This window comes from Agelaius tricolor, unplaced genomic scaffold (assembly GCF_023055355.1).
Source record: "Agelaius tricolor isolate 1412-34295 unplaced genomic scaffold, bAgeTri1.0.p SCAF_46, whole genome shotgun sequence".
Lineage (NCBI taxonomy): Eukaryota > Metazoa > Chordata > Aves > Passeriformes > Icteridae > Agelaius > Agelaius tricolor.
The window spans coordinates 1,781,514-1,807,427 of NW_027269306.1; the positions used below are offsets into that span (position 1 = coordinate 1,781,514).

At 38.0% G+C, this 25,914-nt stretch overlaps 1 protein-coding gene across 1 annotated transcript in view; it reads right to left on the reverse strand.

The window, feature by feature from the left end:
• QSER1 (glutamine and serine rich 1) overlaps positions 1 to 25,914 on the reverse strand; it is a 44,365-nt gene that overhangs the window by 4,490 nt on the left and 13,961 nt on the right. Inside the window, exons 2-12 of the mRNA XM_071455289.1 lie at positions 23,175 to 23,284; positions 21,777 to 21,941; positions 14,773 to 18,471; positions 11,603 to 11,898; positions 10,442 to 10,558; positions 9,684 to 9,817; positions 8,190 to 8,401; positions 6,510 to 6,647; positions 5,072 to 5,169; positions 1,288 to 1,440; positions 126 to 221 (exon numbers count right to left, since the gene is read on the reverse strand). Of these exons, the coding sequence (XP_071311390.1) occupies positions 126 to 221; positions 1,288 to 1,440; positions 5,072 to 5,169; positions 6,510 to 6,647; positions 8,190 to 8,401; positions 9,684 to 9,817; positions 10,442 to 10,558; positions 11,603 to 11,898; positions 14,773 to 18,471; positions 21,777 to 21,941; positions 23,175 to 23,284 (5,218 nt within the window). The remainder of the gene's footprint in view (positions 1 to 125; positions 222 to 1,287; positions 1,441 to 5,071; positions 5,170 to 6,509; positions 6,648 to 8,189; positions 8,402 to 9,683; positions 9,818 to 10,441; positions 10,559 to 11,602; positions 11,899 to 14,772; positions 18,472 to 21,776; positions 21,942 to 23,174; positions 23,285 to 25,914) is intronic.

The window sequence follows — 25,914 nt, forward strand, 5'->3', positions numbered from 1 at the left end:
TTCCCATAAATAATTAATTAAAATAGGAGGCCTCAATCCACACTCATTTACCAAGAATGAGAGAATAACCTCTCAAGCTGGACTTAATTCCCTCAATGAATGCAAAGAATGAGAGCAATACTTACCTCTTCTTTACATGTTAGATATATGTGATATTTGTAATGATGGAGTGAGTGATACAAAGAATACAACTGTATTTTTTCTGGATCTACTGTAAACTCCTGCAAAAAGAACAATTATTTTAGGAAAATTCATGTTATTTACCAGGAGACATGACAGACATTTTCTTCTGTAAACCATTTTTTTCGGCAATTCAGAAATTGAGTGCTTGATTCAAATCACGATTGTGACATACCTGGCAAACTGTGATTCCCTTATATCTTAATTATCTCCTATCTCCACTTCCCATGTTGTTTTATCAAAACCAGGTGTGAGAATGCTTTCAGTCATCCTGAATGCACTGCAAACCCAAAATGGGTAAGACACACCCTTCTCAAGAAGTACTCCAAGAACTACCAAAGTTTAACCATTATTCTACCAGATTGATGGCTACCATTGCAGAAGACATAGACTTTGTGCATGAAAAAGCTGATTTAGGTGCTTACCTAAAAATTAGGTTAATTTGGCCAGAAATATGAGTGTAAGCTATATGTACAGGTCATTTGTCAAGCCACTATTTACTCCAGGGAGCTGAAGCTAAGCAAACCAAATCTAGTTAGTGCTCCCCAGGAATTCTATGGAAATAAACAATATGTGCTTCTCAAATTTTTTTCCATGTTGTTTTTTATTTTTTTTAATTTAAGATACACACCTTCATTCCACCATGGAAAATGAGGACTGGAACAAGATAGAGCTCAATTTTTAAGAAGTGTTATCTGATCTCAGATATTACAAGGTTAACACTATTTTTATTAAATTTTTGATCTAGAAGTCATTGTATCATTTACTTTGCAGCAAGTGTAAGAAACTGTTATATAATTATTATATATGTTGTTATTATTATAATATGACTTATTATGATGATCTACAGCAGCAATGGTGAAGGCAAACTGTTGCCCAGGAAGCTGACAAACCATGTTTCACATCTGAGTTATAATAATGACTTAATGTACTCCTTTAAATGTTGGGTTTTAACATTCCCTTGTTACAGAAAAAGCACCTCTCTCAAAGATTTTAGATTTTGATCAACCAACCAAAGCAGCTAACATATGAAGCAGTGTTTTATATAAACATGGTTATCACAGCACAAGTCAGATGGTGGCAGCAACAAACCCTGTGAACACTCACCTGTGCTGATTTAGTGGTTGATTTAGAAGCCCTCAGTGTTTTCTTGTTGTAAGCTTTACCATTCATTTTGATCTTAGACACAGATGTCCCTCCACACTTTGTCTTGGAATCCCGAGTGACCACTGTCAGTTCAGGAAAGTTTTCCAAAGCGTTCTTCAACAGAGCACATAAAGACAAAGGATTATGAAAAAATCAAGAATGGCCACATTGGTGATAAATTGGCCTTCTTTAAAAAGATTAGAGTGCAAGCTATTAGGAAAAAATTTATTCTTCCACAAAGACGTGATAAAGTGTCTTTATCAGATTATACAACCAAATCTGGTTGGGAAGCATGACCACCTGCTCGTGACTACTGGAATTTTTCAAGACCAGCAGATCCTTTCACTGTACATCAGATTAACATCTGTGATCCTCTCACTAGAAAGAGAGGGGGAAAAAAAAGCTCCACAGGGCAATTTTTAACTTCTAAATTACTTTCCATTCCATTTCTACCCAAGAATTTCTAAGGCTAAGTTACTTGAAGACCTCTAAGTATTTCATGCATAGTCAGGCATGCGGGCACTGGATGCCTAAATATCTTCATAGGTTTTGTCCCATATTTTGCAAATTACAAACTAACTGCATACCATCAGATCTGTAAGGCAGAAAAGCTTATGCACAGTGAAGTAGAAGGCAGGTTCAAAAAAGTACAAGTTGAAGACATTTTAACTCATGAGAGTGAACTGCATTTCTGTCAGCTTCAATTCTACATTATTTGCATGAGTAAATTTGAATCCAATTTTGTTGAACAAATACAGCATTATGTTAGCAGCTGCTTTGAAATAGTCCTGCTATGCTACATAATCTGGCCCTGAAAAATATGTTTCACATTAAAAAAACATCTTTGTATTACACTCCACTGTGAGGCAGAAAGACAGACATGTGGAAAAAATGAATCAATGCAGCTTAAGGACCTTACTGGGACTATTGGGTTAAAATATGAAGTTGACTCCATTTTTATATTTTCTTTTAGTAAACAGTACCTGACTACAACAACCTCCCCTGCCTATAATTTATTAGCTCTTTATCTATATCAGCCATTTTTTACTTTATTAAGCAAACCTCTCAGTAAACAGCTATTAAATCTCCTGCACAGTGGTAGCATCCAATCTGTGCATATCCAGTCTTCTTTGCAATACTTCCAAAGTGGAACAACTTACACAGGTTTGAATTATTTAGCTTTGCTATCCACTAAAATTGCCTTCCTCAAGGCTGATTTGGAGTGTCAAGGGGCTCTGGCCACTTCTGGAGAACTCCTAAGAACCAGAACAGTTCCATGGCCACATGACTGACCTACACCAGACAAATGTGAACTGAAATGAAGAATTAAATACTAGTGATTACTGCATCTTTTGGATGATCAATCCCAAATGTTCTCCAAATGCCACATCATTATTTTCAAATGAAGTTTACACATTTCAGCTGAGCTGCTTCACTTACTGATCTTCAACTAAAGCAACAATTATATTTCATAATTTTGTTTGTAACAACTATTACCCAAATGATGCAAAGAACTGTCAGAACTACAAAAAACGTTACAGGCAAAACTACCAAACACTGACTGCTAACTTCAGTGTCTGCTTTGGTCTGTAACACAGTGCTAACATATTCCATATTAACTGTATCCAGTGGAAAAACAGTATTAAATTCATCCATGCCTATCAATGCAAAACAGTAAAAACATTCAAACTGAATGGTATCAGTGAATGACAAATGAGGTGGAACAGAAACCCTCTGTATCTTAAAGAGCATCAGACACATTTTCCTAACCAACACAAGCACTTATGATGACAAGTAGGCATTTCATTTTTATCCAAGACATCGACCCAAGGATGGCACATGTTGGCACTGTCACATCAGAAGAAAAACAGAAAAGGTTTTCTGTCCTGCAGATGACATCACAAGCAGATCCTTTCCTTACATCCATGAACTCCATTAACATCTTGCAGATGATATGATGGAATAGTCTGAAGTTAACTTCAGAGATATGATACATAATCTGCTGCTAAGTGAACACACAGCAAAGCTATTGTATTCACTATGAACTCCAGCTTAATTACATGTTGGAATTCATGTTGGTATTACAGAGAATTATAGTAGCTTTTCCCCCTTAAACTGGGAAAAAAAAATCAAGTGTGGCTACCTCTCACTTTTTGTGTACTGTGAATGTAACTGAAATTCTACAAATTTGTATCTTCCCTTAACTGGTCTATCTTCTCTGCACAGGCAGGTCAAAAAGAGGTATCTATATTAATAACTATTAACACAAAATTCTTACCATGACAAAAAAAACAAGAAACGGAGGGTTAACACATGCTACCTCTCTGAGGCTCTGTGCACTTGAAATTACACAGCCCTCCCCAGGCCTTTTTACTGTAAGGAGGAAACCACAAGTAATTCTGTTCAAGGAGGTACAAATTGTTCAGCTGTTGGGAAAACATCAAAACTAACATAAAAAAAGTTCAAGAATCATGTGAATTGCAGCTGTTTCTCTGGTTGATGGTGGTCTCCTCCCTGAAACAAAGCCCCCTTATGTACCACAGAATTTACCAGACATGGAATGGGGGAAAAGGTTTCATGATGGAAAAGAGCAGAACTTTCAAGTCTGTTATTATCCCCCTCCTCACCTAGTTGTCAGATATGAACTCACAGCAGTATAAAGAACAGCACTCATTCTCCAAGTGTCCCTGTGCTGTGGGACAGTACAGAGGAAAGGGGGACAGGGAAAGTGAGGCAAAGAACAAGTTTGGTGATGGTGTTCATAGTCAGGCCTGCTTTCCTGTTGGCCTCAAAACTGTTACAAGAACAAATCATCAGTCTGATTACAGACACTGACAAAAGGATGTTTTATTCCCAAGCAGCAGGACAAGAGAAAATGGGATATTTAGAGTGGATATTACAAAAGATTTCCTCACCAGGAGGGTTATGAAGTACTAGAACAGGCTGCCCAGGGAAGTGGTGGAGTCACCATCCCTCAGAAACACGTGCAGCAGATGTGGTGGCACTTTGGGGCAGGGTTTAGTGGTGGACTTGGCAGTGCTGGGTTAACAGCTGGAATTGATCTTTTCTAACCTACATGAGTGAAAATCACCTTCCTGCACTTGCAAACTCTGCATTGCTGCTTGGAGGGTGGGTGGGAACAGTGGGAAGCACAGTGATTATCCTCCTGTTTACCTTCTCTCTACTGAGATGGTACGGCTTCTCTCTTCCCTGGCCACATCCAGACCTGTTTTTTTATTACCACGCCAAAGCTGCTGTAATATGGGCTTGTTATCCACACTTTTCTCAACCTTCCATGCTGAAGATACATGAAAGAGCACACAAATGAGTTGTTCTTGCATCCCTCTGTCCTGGTTTTAAACTCCTCTGATCATGTTCTCTACTTCAAAGAGGTTCAGACATCTGCTCCACAGCATAGCTATTTCATGTAAAAGTTTATTTTTAGGCAATACAATCACTTAACCAAAAGCTCTAGGACAGGAAACAGATTTTCTTTTGGCAAACTTGAAAAGCTTAAAGGAAAAAAATGCTTGAGAACGAACCAGAAAGTATGGGGAGTAAAACTAGAACATCACCTTTGCAGTATGAAACTCCTCCATCCCAAAATGTTCTCCAAATGCCACATACAAGCACTAAATTTATAACTGCTGTTCCAAATGAGTTTTAAGCTGTGCCTGCATGGTATGAATTCAGTGATTTACCCAAAACACCACTTTTAAAAGCTTTTAAATGTGAAAGAGAGTACCTTGAAAGCATGATCCAAGCGCAATTTGGACAGCAGCCTTTTCCTGTTGTCATTCAGCATTCCATCAATCTTTCTCATGTGAGGCAAAAGCAGCTCATCTAAAAGACACATCAAAAACCCACAGCAGTTGATTATTAAGAGATGTACAATAATGAGATTCATATTCATTCTATACTTTGACCCATTAATATACAATGTGGGAAGTAAAAAATAAAGCAATTGGCACATAATCTAATTTCAAATGTGAGAGAAAAATCTTTCTTTTTTTTTATCAGCCCACTAAGCTGGTGTAGATAGGATGAAGTTTAATTGCTGACTGCAATCCTGCTCCTTCTCTGAGTTTCCTTTGCTGCAAGGATAAATTCAGATAGAGCAATACAGAGTATAAATATTAGAGACAATTTTACACCAATTCCTAGATAATCCTCTTCTGTGCAATACAGCTGGCAGTTTTATGAAGACAAGTAGGTGGTTTTGACATTTGTTATTCCATTTTACAAGAAATGGTCCTGCTGGCATTTATAACAAAAAAAAAAAAAAAAAAAGAGGAAAGTGCTTACTGATGAAAGTTATCTGATAAACCACTGTGAATTGAACAATATACAGCTGAACATAGGCATGTGGCCAGGAATAAAAATTTACAGCTCAGTATGGAGCATTTTATAAGTAAAGTCAATTACTTTGATTTTAGTGGGACTACTGACATAATACATGGGTCTGAAATCTTGAGATAAGTGTGCACTGATGCACACTCAAATCAAGAGAGGCAGGAGAGGAGAGGCTAGAAAAGATTTTTTTAAACATAGGAAAACAGAATATAGTACAAAACAACAGCTTGCAACTAAATAATACATGAAAAGATTTATCTTTTGGAACTTTCATCTTTGAACATGAGTGTTTTACTAAATTTTGAGAAATAGGAGTTTTGACTTGTACCCTGGAGTCTACTAGGATAAACAAATCCAAATATTTTGTCTTCAAAGAAAAAGTGTGCATAATATCATTTTCTTTGATCAGGGTTTCAAGATTTCAGAGTTTAAAAAGCTGCATTTTTAATAGTAGGAGGAATCATATCTACTTATAGTTATATGTCTATTTCTTCATAAGAAAGCAAACAGACTTGAAACTCTGATTTTAAATAAATCTTTGCTAAGGTTTGAAGTACAGTAACTGTAGGAACAAATAGCTCAATTCTGACATTCACAGCAAAATTCTAATGCAGCAAAGAAGATAAAACAATATTTCCAAGTTACTTTGACTGTTCAAAGAGATAATGCAAAAATATATATATACACCCATAACATGTGTAGATTCTTCAGCTGAGGTTGTGTAACTCGAATTTTGTTATGTTTGTGGGGTTTTTTTTAAAGAACACTTGCTTTATTGATTAATAACCTTAAGATCTAGTAAGAACACACAAGTGTTAAACATACTGTACCATTGCTCTTTTCCAAGGCTTGCATTGTGTCTGGATCCAAGGCAATGCTCACAAGCAACTCCATGTAGCTCTTGAAAGTCTCTTTCATAGCTCTTGTGTTCAAAAAACGAGTAACAAGTGGAGCTGGAGGTACAACCTCTGAAAAGTCAACAGCACAGAATGATTTTTTCCCCTTCAATATCCTAAAAACACTTGTATTTTTCAAAACTGAAGGTTTCTCTCTTAAAACAAAAGTGACCCCTACTGGTACCCCAAGAGATGAAAATTCAGTGCAGTCTACTGCAATAAACTACTTACACATCAAAAACAGGGGCAGACACCAAATATGGTAAAAATGGTTCCATTTTTAACTATCAGTATTTAGATTATATTTTAAGGAATTAAAACATTTTCCTATTAGTGTAGATGAAAGTTCAGAGAAACAGGATAATTTATCAGTTCAGTCAAGTGAAGTACCCTAAGTGCCCTAATTTTCATATCAAGGCAAGTACCTCCCAAAATTGCAAAATTTGAAATCATCCAAAGGAAAAATAATTTTTGAGTACTAATGATGTCACCTAGGAGCCTGCATACCATTGAAACAATCACACCTCATTTTTAAACTCACAAAAAAAAAAAAAGGTAAAAAAAAATGCATCAGTGAAGAGATATACCTATGCTTCCTCTGAGAAAGCTTTTATTTTTTCATAGACAGCAATTTTAACATGCACATCAGAACTAGGAAGCATTCTGCAGCTTTTTATAGGCTCCATGTCTGACACCAGGGTTTTGCAGTGATTCAGACAGCAAGGCTGTTAAACTCCCTCATGGATGACCATAATCACACCAGGTTACTTGAGGTCTTAAATACGGAGAGTGTTACTTGGGCAAGTTTGCTTGAAAATTATTTCAAAGGTGCTGTCCTCAAAGAGGCAGTGTGCCAGTACACCAGTGATGGTGTATCTATATTTAAAAGTCACCAGGATGCTTTAGAAATGCAGCAATAATAAAGTATGAGCAATCCACAGCTTTGTTTCAAACACACAAGAAAGAGAAGCCTGCAAAATGCACTGTAAATCTGCTAGCACAGGTAACCCCTATAAACACTGGAAACTTCAGAAATCCCTTTTTCTTCTGGAGAGCTCCTGCAAACATTGCATCTCAATGTTCTATCGATGTCTTAATAGCAAATCTGCTCAGCAGGCTACATTTGAACAGCTGGCATTCAGACAAGCAATGGAGCAGCCAAAAACTCAACTGCTTTTTCCCCTTGGTTCTGAAAAAACAGCAGCATCTGAATTCTGCCCACTTCTGAATGCAAGCAAACACTACAGGAATGTTATTTTAGACATGACGTTCAGTTGCAAAGGAAAACTAATGAAGAATCTCATTGTTAAGATTTATTCAAAAAACAAATTGGTTTCTCCTCCTCCAATTGTACCCATTACAGACAGCAAGTGGTAAAATATGTACTCATGTAGATAAACTAATTTGAAGTAAATTCAGTTGTACACATTCGCTTAAACACCAACAGCAACTGAAAAGTTTTAAGAAACTCATTTTTCACAGCACTGTTGGATTTTATATTTTCTTTCTGAGGCTTGTACAGAAAAATGTGCAAGATCAAACAATGTAATTTTATAATACTCTTCTCAGTTCAGTTCAAAAGGGCCTGTGTGGCAGCAATGGTATCTTACTCACCATCTTCTTCACTCTGGGCCTCAGGTGAAGAATCAGACTGGGAAGATGAAAATTCTTCTTTCCACTTTTTCCTTTTCTTTGGTGGTGGTTCAGCCTTTACCTTTGGCTGTTTAGCTTTGGGTTTCACAGAAGAGACTTTTGTTGCTGCTGGTTTTGGTGTTGGTGGATCAGGGGGTTTGATGTTGCTATTACTAGGTTTGCAGTGAATAGTTCTGCAATATTATGAGGAGAATGTTTATGAATATAATTACCACACAAGTTTTGGCAGTAATAAAAATAGCTATAATATTTAACCAGAATATACTCCCCAAGTGATGATATACACGTACTTCACTGTAACTGGGTATTAGGTTGTACCCATTTTATATACTACTATATTTTTGAAATAATACTTGACCAAACAACGCCTTTCTCCCATCCCTCAGAACAGGAAACAAACAGGAATGTTAATATCAGAAACACAAAGTTCTGTACTTTAGGACTGATAACACAATACAGTTATGAGAGCATGGCAGGGAATACAATCTTGGGAAGTGTTAAGAGTTTTGTCAGGATGGGAAAGCAGTGATATGTACAGCAGAAACATTGCCAGTAACTTCTGGAACACTGAGAATAATTCTAGACATCTGTCAGAAATGGAGATTTCAAACCAAAATGGATGGAGATAACAGACAGAAGAAGGATGAGAGCAATGGAAAGTCTGTCCCAAAGGAGGAAGCTGAAAGACCTCACTTAACGGAGATCAGTGAAACACACACAGAGGTGGGACCTGACTGATTTCTCCAGAAATACAACATGCAGTACAAACAGAAAGAAAAGCCAAAAGCAGTGTTGAGAGAACAGCAGAACCATAACAAGCTCATCACGATCATGTTTTGTTAAAAGAGGGGGTTGCTTCAGAGCACTGCAAGAACAGGTACTGGAACAGGGTTCCACAGCCCAAGAAAAAAGGAGCATCAAAATGCCAGCTACTTTTAGTAGAACAGGATTATTTCACAAAATTGATTATCTGATGGCACTGCTTTCTTTGAGAGCAAACTAGACTTAAAACTCCAGTGCTTTCCTGCATAAAGAGCACTGTCATGAACATCTTACAGGATTGTGAAGAAAGCATGGCACTTCCAGTATACCAGGACAGAATGGTCATTAAGGCTACCCAGAAAAAAACTACCTAACTAGTAAAGTCCACAGGATATGAGAAAAACAACACAAAGAAAATTAAAATCATTACACTTGCAGGCTTGTAGGGCAAAGGATGACATAGAAACAGCATGCAAAACCCTAACACCTCCAAAATAACTGATTATGGAACAGAATAGAGTAAGGAAGACAAGGCAGTAATTTATATTTAATTTCTTAAAGCAAACAGTTCTCAGTTTCCATATGAAAGCACAGTTAATACACTTGAAAGTTATAACTCCTGTTTATTTATACAGGTGTGTTCTTAATATGAAAACAATATGGCAAAATGAAAAACAAATTGAAATAAAATACCTTGCTGACTGCACAGGCTTGATTCGTGGTTTTTTTGAGCATACTCTGACATATTCCTTTTTGTTAGCATTTTCAACAAACTTCACATACACTCGTTTGTATTTTGTCTTTGCATCCCCAAAGTACCCAAGATACTAAAAGGAAAAAAACCCAAACCACAAGTGTTTATGTTAAGCAAAATTTGTCAGTTTTAACAAGTAAAAATTTCAATACTAAAGAAAAAAATCAGTTTAAACTCCCGCATGCTTAAATACAACAAGCCACTCTACAGCATTTATAATTTAAACAAAATTATCCATCAGATTTCCAGATAATAATTAAAACAGAAGACAATAATGTAAGGGGAGGTATTCTGGGCTTCTTTTTTTTCCCATTATTTTATTCTCCACATGTGTTATCCCAAAAGCATTATCTGCCTGGCAAAAGGCTGCCTGTTAAAATTGTATCCTCCCTGTATCCCTCCTATTGCAGAAAGCAGTTGGTTCACAAGCTTTTTTCCACTGATTTTATTCTGGACAGGAAAACTTGTTCCTTTACAAAAGATATCAAAGTGATATCAAAATGATATCAAAGACACCATACTAGAAAGCAGAAAATCAGTCATGGATGTCTTTAGGGAGAGTTTGAGCTGGAGGGGGTTTTCCCCTCTAAGATGATTGCTAAGAATGTATGCCAAAATCATATTCAATTTAGTCTCCTAGCCTTGCATGAAGGAAAGCTGCTCCCATAAGGCTTCCCAAGGAATTCTGAGGACTCACACTGTTAGTAGCAGCAAACTCTCTGTGGCCGTCACGCACTTCAGGAACAAACTTCTGCAATAAAGCCTTCTGTACTTTCCAGATAGCTGGAGGCTCTTTTCCTGTCTGCAAAGCAACCTGGAAGAACATAAAATTGTTTGCTAAAAGCAGTGCTTATTTTTCTTCCAGAAATGTGTTTGTGCATCACGTTTTCGAGGAAGTAACCCAAGGATAAAATGTAAATAAAGTCATTTAAAATTCCAACACCATCGTTATTAAGTCCTGTTTGCATCAAGGCAAGTGTGTAATTATCGGCTTGAATGAGAATTTTCTGTAGATCCTACAAATAAACTACTAACTCAAATAAACCTTTTGGAAAATGTAGTCAAACACTCATAACTTTTTCATGACTCCTGAACTAACAAACTTAAAATTCAAAATATCTCCGAACGTACCTTAATCCCTTTTATAAGTGACAAGGGAATATTTCAAACTGATAACGCTTGTCTTGTGTGACAAAGCAGCATTACTTAATTTAAAACTGCACCTTAAGAGGACAAGCACAGAACAAGTAATCAAAAATATTAGAAATTTTCTAACAGTAAGAACATTGCTGGCTATGATAGCAACAAAAGGAAAGATCAACACACAGAAGAATTAAAATGGTGAAGCAACAAAACCAAACCAAACAATCAAAGACAACAAGGAAATTCACATAAATTCATGTGAAGTGTTGTACTGGTTGCTTATGGCAATAATTGCTTGTTGAAATACAAAGCAGATCCTCTTACAAAGAACCAGAAGCCAATTCCATTCAAGTTCTTTTGCAAAGTTTCACTTGAAAGTCTACTCCTATCTTAAAAAAAAAAAAGTAGTCAAGAGCCTTTGAAAAATTTATGCTGTTTAATATTAAAATAGGTAATTCCAAGTTCTAACAGAGGTTTCCAGCACACAGATTTACTTTATTATGTATGTAGCATAAAATGGGTCATGTACATTCAAGACATGTTTGTAATCTGCACTAGAAAGACACCTTTAAGGCATTTTGGCAGCAGTCAGGGAATATTAGAATAGAAAGAGAAAACTAATCTGCAGCCTTTCCTCTTCTGGTAGTTCCTTGAGGCTAAATTCATATGCAGGGGTTTTGTGCTGTGTTTCCCCCCCAGCAAATATTCAGATTACCTTTAGTGTCTCTATATCTTCAATCTTCACTACAAATTCATCACGTTCTCTGTACATCCCCTCTCCTTCACTGTCCATATTCTCCTCATCAGTACATCCTTCTATTGCAACAGTCTCCTGCATTTTTGCCAATTGTTCTGAAGTCACAGCATCCTGTTGAGCTACTTTTAAGGGGTCAGCTGGATTCATTTTCTCCTGCACATTGCCTACAGGAGCAGCTGTCTGTGGAGATTCCTGCTTTACTACAGCACTGGTGGTGGTGGCAGCAGCAGTAACAACTGTCACTTTTTCAGTTTCTGAAGAAAAAAATCCAAATTTCAGTTAAATTATCAAGGATTAGCAATGTAATATGGAGCTAGGTTTCTCTTCTTTTCTGTTACAATTTATATTAAAAGCAACTATTCTAGGAAAAAATACCTGTTCTAGGAGTTAAAGTAGAAGCAGTATTTGACCACAACTAAATCTTAAACAAAACCAGAATACTGTAACTAATATACCTCTGTTTGTATTAAACTGCTACATCTGTTAGCATCTGGAATTAACAAAACTGAATGCTTTGGAAAACAATTTGATAATTATAGACATGATCACCAGGCAATACTGCTGTACTTTGTGACAATAAGCAAATACAACAGTAAAGGTTACAACATCTTGTTATCTGCTGATAAATCTTTTGAAATTGGATTGCAGAAAGATAAATACACATGAAATATGAAAACATTTTCTGTGTGACTTTTGGACATTTATAATTTATATCTTGTGATAATGTAACTGGAAGTTCCAGATTAAAACTTTAGCAATAGCCTAATGATTTTTAATATTAACAGAGGTGACCAATGAGAACTGATGATACAAAACAAAGAAGGGAAAAGAACATTCCTTTCCTCCTCTATTCCAAAGAGCCAAAGAGAAGTCCCACCTTTCAAAATTATTCTTTCCCACCTGAAAAAAATTAGAATCCTCTTTAGATATTACTTTACAATCTTCTATGTGTGTTAGCTTTAACATTGACTTGCTGATCTAAAAGAAATCAAGTTATATTAACTATAATACCATTACTAATATCACTCAGGAAACTTAAACCACTTCACAGTTTTGTTACAATCACTGCTAATTGTTGACTTTTTCACTTGAAAAAATATACAAAAGATAATGTAACATATTTTAACAAAGGTGACTCCAAACAAATGAGTTAAATGTCAAATTAATGTGTCAATACAAAAGCTATATACCTAATTAAGTGAAGATTCACTAAATCCATTCAATAAAATTGTTAATTTGGAATGTGAAATGTGTTCTTCCAGATACATCACCTCACATTATTGAAATATGTTCTATTTCTTCAGTGAGAGAGAGCTCTGACAGCTTTAATTAGCCACACCATTATTAGTTGCTCATGTATATTTACATATTTGTCAGAACAGCAGATGAAGGTACATGTACTACTTAATACTATCAACAAAAGACTATGTTTTAATATTTGTCTGTCTGTACTTATTTGCAAAAACAGACAAAAAAGGGTATTACCAGAAAACCTGCAAAACACCAGCAAGAAAGGAAGAGAGATGTCATGGTTGAGCATCTTGTACAAACAATCTTGTGTGTCACAAAACAGGAAGGTGAATTCAAGCAATTGGTGACATAAATTTTACATCCTTATGGATAACAAAGAAGATACAATCATATCGTAAAAGAAATCACTGCAAAGAGAACACTAATGGAAATGCTCACTAATGGAAATGCTCACCCAACAAAAAAACCCATTTGAAAGATTTCTTTGGACATTGTACACAGAAATGGCTTAACTAAAATTAACAAACTTCAGCAAGAGGCTCATGCCTTGGCACTGCCCAGATTTCAGCTTTCTGGTAAGAAAAACAATCACTGCTTTCTTGTTTGAAATATATATTCAACTGAAAGACACAGAAGGAACTTCATCTTCTGTAAGAGCCTTTTTGAAATGCATGCACTTAACGTAATTACATAGAAATAGCCACAGAAAAAACCAGAATAGCAATTAAGATAAAGCATTGTTCAGCATCTTAATGTATTCTGCAATGATTTCCCAGTATCTTAGGTGTGATTATTACAATTCAAGTTTAATTTTGCTATCTATTTTTCAGTAGATCATGTCACACCTAGAGAAAAAAAATTCTCCCTTTCTCCTTTAATCTAAAAAGGGAAACCATTAGTTCATTCTCCCTTGTTAAGAATCAGCTTATGGGTCACAGGTTCTGAATCCTGAGAAGAGTTAAAGAAATGTTTCATTTTCTCCCTGTGATTATTTTGGAAGACAATGGTATTTCTCTGGAATTAGTACAATTATATGATTGCCTGGATTGTTTCTAATTGCTTACCAGAGGGGGAAAAAAAAATAAATCTTTACTGAAGAGACCTGTCCAGGCAAAAATATTCTGTATGCTGAAAATACTTCAAAACAAAGCATCATCAGTTAAAAGCTCTGAACATGGATGTACAGCATGGATGTAACACAACTGAAACTGAAAAGTGTGGGAAAAACTAATTACTACTGTGATCAGTGACTGCTGCCTGCCCCTCCCTGCCCAAACCAATCCTTCCCAGGTTTTGCTCTTTTGTTAGTAACCTATCAACACACATGGAGCTACAACACCCCTGATCAATATGGCTCAAATGACTCCTACCTTGGACCATGAGTAGCAGTTTACAAGAGCAAAAGTTGTTTCACACACATATCCAGGGCAACTTGATTGTCACAGAAAATGAGTGTTTACCTAGCAAGAACTTATAACCTGCTGATGGCAATTATGAATATTCCCTTGCTAGAATTTTTTAAAAATAGGTTTAGAACCTCTGACATGTTTTGTTAATGTTCCCAGATGAAAATCATATTTAGTGTTTCAAGCCAGAATCGAAGAGAACACACACATTATTCCAACTCCAGGCTAAAATAACTTTTTGGCATTAGTCCTATTTAAGTAGCATGAAAAAGTTTATTTACATATTTTCTAATTGTGGAAAACACTATTTTAGTCCATAGTCAATACACCTTATGAAGAAAACTCTTAATTGTGGCCAAAATCAAATCAAATTAAAACCTTTACCTGAAGAGAGATAAAATTATTCTTTTTTTTTGTCCCATCAGCTACAAAAATCTCCTTCAACATATGCACCTATAGTAACCCTTTTACCTGATTTGATCTTTTTGTCAGATGTTTCATCCAGGGCTGACAATGCAGTAGAGATGCTCTTTTGAAGATCATGGTTGCCACCCACAGAATCATCTTCATCAGAAGAAAATGAAGGCAGCGTTTCTAAATTTTTCTTAAGTTCCTCATCGGCTTTTTTGGTTGGACTTTCTCCACTGACCTCAGCAGCCACAGGTGCTGCTGCTGCTGGCTGAGGCTTTGCAGAGGGCTGCAGGCAAGGGGCACGAACTATTTGTGTGACTGGTCTCCTAGTCCTGTTTGGCATTCGTACAGCTGGAGTGGAAAACTGTTGCCTAGGCCCAGACTTTAGAAAGTCTAAAAAAGATGCAATAAATCCTGTTCTGACTTCAGGCTGTTTTTCTTCAACTTCTTTAATCTTTTGCCTCATTCTTTCCTGATGTTGGTAAGTATCATAACAACCTTCAGAAACAGGAGAAGAGTATGTGAAACACGCATCATTTCCTCTTGAATTTTGACGTTTACACTGTCCACTTCTTTTTACCTGTTTCTGGGTTGCACTGTCATCTTCTGCAGCATTTTTGTTTTGGCTTTTTCCTTTGCTTTTTTTCTTCTGAAGGTTCCCTTGAGTTAAATCTTGGCATTCTTCTTCAGTTCTATTAATGGCTCCATCTGCACTTTGGGGCACAGACAGAGGCTGCAATGGAACCTTAGACTGGTTACCTGCCACTGTACCATCATCACCACCCACATTAAAATCATTCTCCGAAGCAGCACTTTCCTCACTTAGGCTCCTACCACTTGAAACAAACTCTGTCTCCCTTGCATTCAGTGCACCATCAACAGAAGCATCATTATCTTCTTCAGACTCGTGACTGATGCTAGATTGTTTCTTCACTCGAACAGCCTCCTGCTCTTCCTGACCAGGACCAAGGGTGGGAGAGGTCATTCTTATTGGTACAGTCTGATCAGAAGTTTCAAGGTGCTGCTGATCCAGGTTCACAGCTTTTGTCTGTATTGTTGACACTGGGGTAAGATTTAGAGTAATTTGGCCTCCATTCAGAGAAATATTATTTCTACTTGCTGGCTTTCCAACTACAGTAGGTGAGGCACTGAAAACAGAAGACACGTGTCTGGAATCCAACGATCGGAACTGCGTTTTAGACTCCTCACTATTCTCAACAGTTTGGATTTCCTCTTCATTAGAGGCTGATTTGGCAAAGTCAGATGGTGTCACTCCACAGGCTGCTGCTGTTGCTGCTAAGATGTCATCCACGTTGGATAATATATTCCTCTCATCGCTGAGAAGCATAGATTCTGGGAAGCATATCGAACTAAGAGAAACAAACTGATTTTTTGCATCATGTTGATTTGTCTGAGTAAAGTGATCTTTTGCTGTCAAATGCTGCTGTAGTGGTTTTGAAGACTCAGAAATGTCCATTTTCATTACTTCTGAATTCTGACTATGAAGCTGTTGCTGAGAATGACCCCCATTACTTTGAACAATGTGACCATCCATCTGAAGGAACGGATGTGCCACCTGCTGAGGACTCTGTATTCTTTGCACTTGTGGTGATGCCTTTGCTTGTCCTAAACCCGACTGCAGGATTGACTGGTGAAGAATCTGCAAGTCACAGGTTGACTCCAGCAGTACCTGTGCACTGGGCAAGCACAGCTGATGACCATGTCTTAAAGCATGAGGCTGCACCTGTGGTGGTGTGCTAATGACTTGGCCCTGCTGCTCTTGAGCTTTACTCTCATGTACCTTATGCATAAGGGAATGCTGCTGGTTTAGTTCCTTAGCACTCACAGCTCCCTGTGTTGTTCTCATTAAATTCACTGTCTTTTTGATATCATGGCTTAGGCTGCTGATATGGCCAATGTGTTGGGAAAGCTGTTCCACAGAACTGACCATTCTTTCATCTTTTTTTGTTCCTTGAAGAGTAAGTCCAACAACCTGATCTTCAAGACGAGAGTTGCTTCTGATTACACTTTGAGAGTATCTGTCATTTGCTTTTGAGACCCTGTAGGATGCATCCTGAGCATTGATCTCCTCCTCTGTTAGGCTTTGAGTGGAAGATTCAAGAGCAGCTTGCTGTTGCAATGCCTGCATGTCTTGCATTGATAATTCCTCCTCCTGTTTTGACGAGGCGTACAAGTTAGAGTCAGACTTCCTTTTAACATAGGACTTTGTTTCTGAGGAAGGTCTGTTGTTCTGCAGCGTCTGGGAGTGAGCTGGGGATGCAAAAGGAGACTGGACAGATGGCAAAAACTTTTGAGACTGTGGAGAGGAGGATTCTTGTGACTGAGAGTTCTGAGAAGAATGTAAAGAAATATAGCTTTGATTAGGGCTCGAGGCTGGAAGAGTTTGTACCCGAGGAGAGGCATTAAAGGAAAGAGAAGGCGACGTTAATGTTAAGGACTGCCCTGAAGAATAGCTTTCTGAAGGACTAACAGCTGCTAAAACTTGTGACTGAGATGAAAAATTAACTTGGGACTGGGTAACTGGAGATAAACCCTGAGAGTGACTAGAAGAGTAGTTCTGAGCTTGGCTGACTGAAGAGAGTTCCCTCATTTGCCCAGAGTAGTTCTCATTTGGAACTGAGGTCAATACCTGTTCCTCTGAGGAATAATTTAGAGTCTGACTGTCAGAAGTAATAGCTTGTGATTGCCCAGAAAAAGTCAATGTTTTATACAGTGAGGGCAGCTTCTCAACCTTACTGGATGAGAAATCCTGTGAGTGGCTGACAGGTGGCACATTCTGAGCCTGGCATGAAACGTAGTTTTGGGACTGACTGACTGACAAGAGGCTGGGGAGCTGTGCTGTAGAATAGATCTGTGCTTGGCCTGTAATGACAGAACTCTGGTTTTGTGCAGTTTTGGCATAGCTTTGTGTCTGCACAGTGGGAGCTACACTCTGAGGTTTGGGGGTCTTTGTTGACCTCGGAGGCTGCTTCATGGAACAGTTTTTCACTTTTGCAGTGGAAGCAGAGGGAAAACCGGGCGATGGAATTGCAGATGTGTACGACTGAGCAAGTTCCACTGTGACTTGAGAAGTCTTCTGCTGTGGTCCTCCATTGCTCACCTGAGTAACATCTCCAACTGGACTGCAGGATAACGCTGAGTGCCTAGACGTATCCTGAAAGTTAACTCCACTTGTACTTGTTAAATAGCTGTGTAAGGAATGCTGTGAAACAGTCAGTTGAGGCTGGACAGACTGAGTACTGGAAGGCCGCTGGTGGTGTTTAATAACACTACATTCTCGCTGAAGTGCTCTGTCCATGGAAGCAGTGGAACCAGTGAAGACAGATGTGCTGTAGGCCTGAGACACCTGCTGGGCTCCTCCAAGGGTTGAAGGCAACAAACTGAACTGAGGCTGCAAAAGATGGGGTGCAGATTCTTGAGCAGAACGATATGTTGATGACTGGGGGGGTACACTGGTACTCAGAACGGAGCTGCCCAGGCGCTCGAATGTCAAAGCGGTTGGAACAGTGCCTTGGGATGTTTTAATCTGCAATAAAGGATCGTGGGCACTTAAGAGACCGTTGGATGTAGCACTGAAAGTGGCATCTTGAAGAGTAAGAGAAGGGGTAGTAGCAAAGTTTCTGCTGCTGAAGGTGTTGGGATGCTGATACGCTGACAAAGCAGAGGTTGGTGGAAATGTTCCAGAGGTTGGCAAAGCTCCAGTAACAAATAGTTCTGTGGCTGTCGAGGAATGCATACCTGGAAAAAACAAAAACAAAACAAGGAGGAAAAAGGAGCATAAGAGAGCTTTAAAAGTAACAACATTGCATTTCTTCTTGCAAGCTCTTACAGCACTTACAAATACAATGTTCTTTAGAATCACCATCCTTTTAAAAAACCCAGACATACATAGGGAGGCACTTATCATGGGTAATTTTCAAAACGGAAATGCAGGGTTTTTTAGAATGCCAAACTCTATAGCTGCAGTGAATTGCTGAGGGAAAACCTCATATCCTTAAGATGCAAATTGTTGATTAAAATGCTTGTACAAGATTAATTCTACTTTGAAATGGAAGGTTCTTTATTAGTTTTTATTTCAGTTTAAAAAGGACGTCATAGTGAACTGATCAAAAGCCCTGGCCACCTTTAATAAACAGTAAAAAGGCAAAATTACACCTTAGCAGTTGTTATACATACACAGTTTAAGAAGCAATCCCATCTCCTGGAGTTACCCTCACCAATAATTTTATAACACTTTATGGGAAACATTTCAGAGCATACAGTGAAATAGCTAATGGTCTATACACTCAGCAATTCATTTTCTTAAAGGAGGAGTTTGACTTTCAGTACAAGCAGTAAATATAATTTGTATGCTTTCTGAAGTGAGAGTATGTCCCAAATATCCTCAGACAGCAATTATCTGCATGGTGCAGTAACAACTATCCAAATGAAAAGCATATTTCTTATTTGCATCCAGCCACTGGTATGACACCCTGGCTTAAACAAGATTTCTCAACAGAATACACTACTCCAGCTGAAACAGGAGAATGAAACTCCCTTGCAAGCTTTGAGACTTAGAGCAGTGATCCATATCATTCACCCTGTAACCCTGTAATCATTCACCTTGCTTTTCACCCTGTAACTTGCAGACACTGGTGAAGTTTGTGTACTGTTTCCAAAGTCTACCAAGAAAAGCGAAGAAGACAAGTTTATTCCCAGAGAAGCTTAAAATTTTTGCAAAGGAATCAGTTTCCTCTGGGAAATTTACCAGGGTATGCAAATCAGTTTGCATTTTAACAAAAATTAAATTTTTTGTGAAATGATCTGACCTTTCTAGATTCTTCTTGCACACTTAAAACACTTTTTAGCTTAGCATCATTCAAGAACAAATAAAAACTCTCAGTAAATAAAGTTTGTTTTGAAACAAATACTTCAATTAAAAAAAATTTCATTTTACAATACAGTAAGTCTTCTTAAGCTGATTGCAACTTAATCGTACAATCGCTTTTGAAGTTTCAGGTGAAGCTGAGAAATAAATTCTTTGTTTCTCCCTTTCAGTCCAAGACAAACTGATATGAAGAGATGTGATAGTGAAGGAATGCCAAGGTATTTTTCCTTAGTCAACAATAAGGTCTTTCTAAGTGAGAAAGCACAATCAGTGTGATAATGCACTTTCCCCCCCTATTCTAAAAAACTGCAACATCATGTACAGCTGGGTTCTCTTTTACTGATCCCTACTGCTAACACAAAGGAAGGGCCATCTGGAAGCCTCAAAGAAAGGGAAGAATTTAAACCTGTTTTAACTGCAGATGTTCATTTCTCATCTAACCTGTATTTTACCTTTCTCTTCCATAAATCAAAACCCTTCCAAATACCCATAACTTCTTAAACCAGACAAGAGCCTGTCACAGGAGCACTACTATGACAGAACTGCTGGGCTTTATATTCCAATATTTGTTCAGAAGCAGACAAAAGGCATGGCAAAGGTACTAAGTTGCATGCACAGACACACCCTCACTACCCTAAGAAATCAGAACCCTGATAACACAGATCGAAGAAACATTTGGAAGGACAAATATAACAATGTTCTTCTTTTTTCCCCCCAAAATCAGCAGTGGGAGGTTTGGAGAAAACCTCAAAGTAAGAAACCCTTCTGAAAACAGGTCACTTTGCAGAGTGAAGAGCTCTTGCTTTCCCTCAAAGAAGTTTGTGAAGATAAAGCTCTCAATAGACACTTGGGAGGATCAAGGGTTACAGAAAAGCAGCAAAAGTATTAAAGGACAACAGAAAGCTCAGAGAACTGTAATAATGAAAAATGGGCTTACTAATGAGTTCTTAGTAATGAGTACTGAGAAGTCTCCCAATCATTGGTACCAACATCAAACCTGACCCACAGCATGTCTCCCCCTTCTTCACAATTCACTGTTAGGCAGGCTGCAATGGAGAAATGCTAGGACAAAGAGAAAATTATTTCTTCCCAGCTGACATTCTGATGTGAGGATGGGTCATCATAACTCTAAACTCACATCTGATTTTTATATTAAGGTTGTTTGCCAGATTAGCAGTGTGCATCTTCATCTGTGCTCCTACATATCTGTTTTTGTCAATAGTGAGCTAACAGCCACAGTCTCTAGTCTCAACTTTTTGAGCAGCTCTTCACAGAATGCAGCTGCACCTTACCCTTAACAGAATGAGTGCAAACTGTCAACAAAAGGACTGCTCCACTCTGGCTACCTTGTGTCTCCTCCCCAAATCAGAACAGCAATCATACAGCTGCACTGAGACACAGATCAGCCTGCTGATACAGAGGAAAACCATCCCACCAAAGGAAAAAAGCCACTCAAACATTTTCTGCTAGATCAGTGAATAGAACCAATTCACTGCACAGCTGCACAATCACTCCATAAGATTAACCAGAACTTGAAGCTACCCACAGATGCAGTAGCAACACTTATCTTGGTGTGACTGTCTACAGCAAGCTCAAAATCTGCAGTTTCCTGCTCTGCACAGAAGGCTTGACAGATGGGGGAGGTTTGTGGAAGGCAGTCAGTCTGCCAAAAGAGATGGCACGTTTGTTCAGTTGTAAATTAGATCCCTTATTTCTATCTGACATGCACCTCAGACCTTCTTTTTGGGAACACCTTGCTCATTATTTGTGTATAAAGGGGCCAAGCTACCCATAGATTTTAGTACTAATACCACAGAAAAACTGTCATAGGGAACAGAGTTTGAGAGTGAAAGATTTGCTAGGAGGTACAGGTAGTGTGCCTGAAAATGCTTGAAGTGTTAGTGAGACTAATTCCAAACAAAGCTGGGGATATAAATTTGACTTGTCAGACAGAATAATATCCTACGTATCTAAATTCCTTCTAAACAACCAGAACTTCTGCTCATATAAATCCTTTGCTAACATAATTTCATTGATATTGAAATTTTTAAATATGGAGATGTAAAAGAGGTAGAAAACATGCAGCCTTTTCAGTTAGTCAGAATATTTTTGTTTCAAATTCTCCCTAACATTCAATATAACAATGACAAAATTTATTTAAAGAGAAAATGTTCACCTGTCTGCCAGGAAGGAGCCCTGAATTGTGGTAAAAGGGTAGATCCTGAAGAGACTGCCTGAGCAGTACGAGACTCAATAGCAGAGAGAAAATTCATAACTGAAGAAGTTTCCTTAGTGTTACCTCCAGCACTGTGCATACTGGTATCAAATATTCCTGAAAGACCTGGATGATAGCAGAGAGAAATTAAACAAAACAGATAACTCAGATGAACTTCAAAGAAGCAAAATGAAATAACAGATATATGTTCATAATTCACTAAAAAACCCCACCTTATGAAACATTAGCAAAGTAAAGTACATTGATTTTCTCTGTGTTTAACTGTTATGCAGTGTTACAACTGTAAATTGAAACTTCAGTATACATTCTAAAACCTATTATTAAGTGTATGTCAAATATGATGCTTATAACAGTACTTAGGTTACACCAGTAAAATGCTTCCCTTATCTGAAGATTCACTGTTCTATTTTCACTTGGTTAAACATTCAGAATTCCTCCTGAAACATGTCCAACTTTTCTATATCCAGTTTCTCCCTTTTGGGCAGCTTATGGAAGTTTGGACACATCTATAAACTAAAGGGGTTTTGGTTGCATTCCCTGTTTCAACAAACACATCCATGTGTTTCCCATTGCTCAGACCTTTCCATAGCAGGGGGCTCAATGGGAAGCACTGGTGAGATCCAGAGCTGTGAATAACTGAGATTGTCTTGAGACTGCAATTCCACCCCTCCATCACCCTGATGAAGGACCTGGCCAGGAGATACAGACTCAGCCAGCACATGAGCTCACACACCTTTCTTTGGAACCTGGGTTGCAAAGTGAGCATGAAGAGGTCAAGCCCCATCTTCTGGGGGATCCAGAGACAGGATATCATCAGGATCAAAGGCAGACCCCAGTGCAGCTGTAACACAGCCTGAGCCACTGCTACATTTTAAATGAATTTTAACTTTTCCCCAGCAGGGTCTCGGTGTGCACATGGCAGTACAGCAGCAGAGTGCTCCAGCTCACATCAGTTCTGCTGTTTGCTTTAGCCTGGAGGAGCTGGCAGCATTTCTGCCACTGGCCTGAAGGTACACAACTTTTGCCCTCATACATAGGCCAAATCCTGAAAAGCTGTATTTTAAAAAATAAGTCCAGCTTTTCCAAAAAAGAAGATTCCAAGCATAACCTCCCTTTATAGTTTCCTTTCTACTTACAACATTTTGATAAAAAGCTAACAACTGTTACCTTCCTGCTACACACTCAGCTATTCTAATACCAATTGCCACCACTTATATGACAAACTCCCTTTGATTATAAAATTCATTGACTTTAATCTAAATCACATAACAGTTGGTTTGTTTTTTTCTTTTTCCTCTGTAGCTATTTAAGCAGTATTCTCATGATCAGGACAGTTACCAGCAGGATGTTGTGTAGTTGAGTATCCAGGAAGCTGATGAGAAGCTGTGTATGTCTGTCTGTGAAGGTCTGTTTCTGAATGTGATGAATGTCCTCCTCCATAGCTTAAACTAAGGAAGAAATGAAACATTATTAACAAAATGTACACCTATAGAAACAAAGAACAGTTATGAAGTATCAATCACAAGCCAAGAAGTTACAGAAAGACAGGGAAACAAAAGCCCAAGATCAGATAGATCTAGTTGTGCTAGAATATCACAAAAAATATTAAGCAGATTAAAAATGTACTATTGAAACCTAAAAAGCCAAAGGGTTTAGGGTGGGGAAAAACCTTACAAAAATCAAAGCTGACCACATAAGAGTTTATAAAGGTCTAGGTCAGAAAGACAGAGTTCAACTGTGAGAAACACTCACTGGGCACTTTTTGTAATGATTTACTGATAGCAAGTCTGCAAAGCAGATGACTATGAATACATGCCCACTTTAACATTTCCATTTTTAATTCCATTGAAACTTACAGGACCTCATTTAATTAAAAGGCTGAAATGACTAGGAAGCTGTAGGAGCAATAGTTTTTAAAACGGTTTTGGTACTTTTGGTACAATTTAATAAAATTGACAGTGAAAGCACTACCAAGTGACAAATCCATCTTCAGACCTCCTAGCATTAAATGCAAGTTAATGATTCACAGCTTTTATTTAACATTTTTAAGTGAGTCACCTAAATTAACATGATGTTTCAATCAGGCTTAATGGAAGCACACATAAAATATAGATTGTCTGGGTCCATGCAAAACCAATAATGCAGAAAAGAAACAAATGCAATCTAAACACCAAGCAACCTTAGGAACTTGCCAAAAGCCCTAATGATTTCCAGTTTAAAAAGCAGAAAAGAGAGTGAGAAGCAAAACAAAACCCCAAACTTTCAAGCTTCCCCAGACTCAGCTCTGCATACCACCTGTCAAATGGAAGAAAATGAAGGCCAGCACCACCAAGAAACCATTTACCTGTTTCTTTTCTTGCTTTTGGACACCAAGTTTATGGGTAGCTGCTACTTACTCCAGTGCACATGTGAGACTGCTTCAATTTCAAAATTCAAGTGTAAACAAATGCCAAAACAACCCAAACAAGAAAAGCCACAGCCCTCCCTGCTGCCTGCTCCAAGGGAGACTTCCCTTATCTTTCATCCCTGGGGATGAGGGGCAGGCACTCTGCACCAGGAAAAATTAAACTCTCCATGCCAGGAACCATGACATCATGGGAAACTTTTATAGAAGACACCAAATAATATAAAAACTGGCAACACTGCTGGCTTTGCTTCATTTTCATTAAGAGGCAGATGAGCCTCTTAGAGCATTGTGACCTGCACACATCATGAAGCAGCAAGAGCCTGTCTGTGCAGGACTTTCCTGCCTGAGATGCACTATCAGGGGATGTATTTTCCACTTCAGCAATGCTCTATAGTGAGCATGCCAGGCTACAGCACAAGCCTAAAGAATGAACCAAAATCTTTTGAAAAAACAAAGAACCTCGGCTACTGCTTTTCTCAGTTGTGCACATTGTCTAGCACTTTAACACCTTTCACAGCAGTAATTGCAATTTAGAGAATTGCCAAACCTAAATTCAGAGTCAGCAGATCCCTGTGCTTATGCTGGAGAGGACAGATCTTTGTGCAGTTCAACTCTATGCATCAGCAACTGATTTCTATTATATGCTGACTGAAATCTAACTATTTGCATCACTGCTATGGACAACTGGCAGACATGATTGCATGACACTGTAGATTATTTTTTTTATTTACAGCATTAAACAATTTCTATTATTTCCAGACAAAAAAAAAAATTGCTACAGTGTTCTGCACATAAAACATTATGCAAATAATAAAGCCAATTGAAGTGCAAGTATTTTCACAAAAAAAAAAACCATTAAGGTTAAGGTAGTTTGGGGTTTTTGAACAAACTTGCATAGCTGGGGAAAAAACCCCTAAACATAGAACTTCAGGGACATGAAGCTTTCTTCGGGTCTTTTTAAGAAATAATAAAGCACTACATGAGAAAATAAGTTTCTAAACTGAAGCATGGCAGATTGCTCACAAGAATTATCTTCACTAACAAAAATGCCGAGCTTGTGGAAACTTTCCTGCAACAGCAATAGGTTGTATTTAGATTTTCTTGCAAGTTTACCTAAAACTTTTACCTATATAAAAGTATGTGGTGCTGACTTCTCTTTCATACACAATTTAAAGGCAAACTCTAAAGTCCTGCAGCAGCACAGCTTCCTTTTCCCATTCTGTATTTTCAGGTGAGAGGCACTCTGGTGGTGTTCAGGCAACCGGGGCTACACTTGGCACCAAAAGCTCTTCCAGATGAGGCAAGACCCTAAACCCAGTACAGTATATCAAGCAATTTCACTTCATTCCTCCTATTTAATTGTAAAAGCAAAAGGTCATCAGCAAAAAGTGGATGAACTTTAATTAATCACCTGAAAATTAAAAAAATTCGTTGCAAGGGTTTTTTATTTGTTTGGGTTTTTTTGTTTGCTTATTTTAAATTTCTATTTATTCTGGTTGTTCAGGACTGTGATTAATTTCTCCCCTCTTCATTCCTGTACAATAAACACCTTTTTTTGGTAAAGGGCAGGCACAGTACACACAAATACCACGAGACACCGTAACACAAGCCTGCAGACCAGAGGCAGAATCCTCTGGAAGATAAAAGTAACTTGTAAACCAAACTTGGACA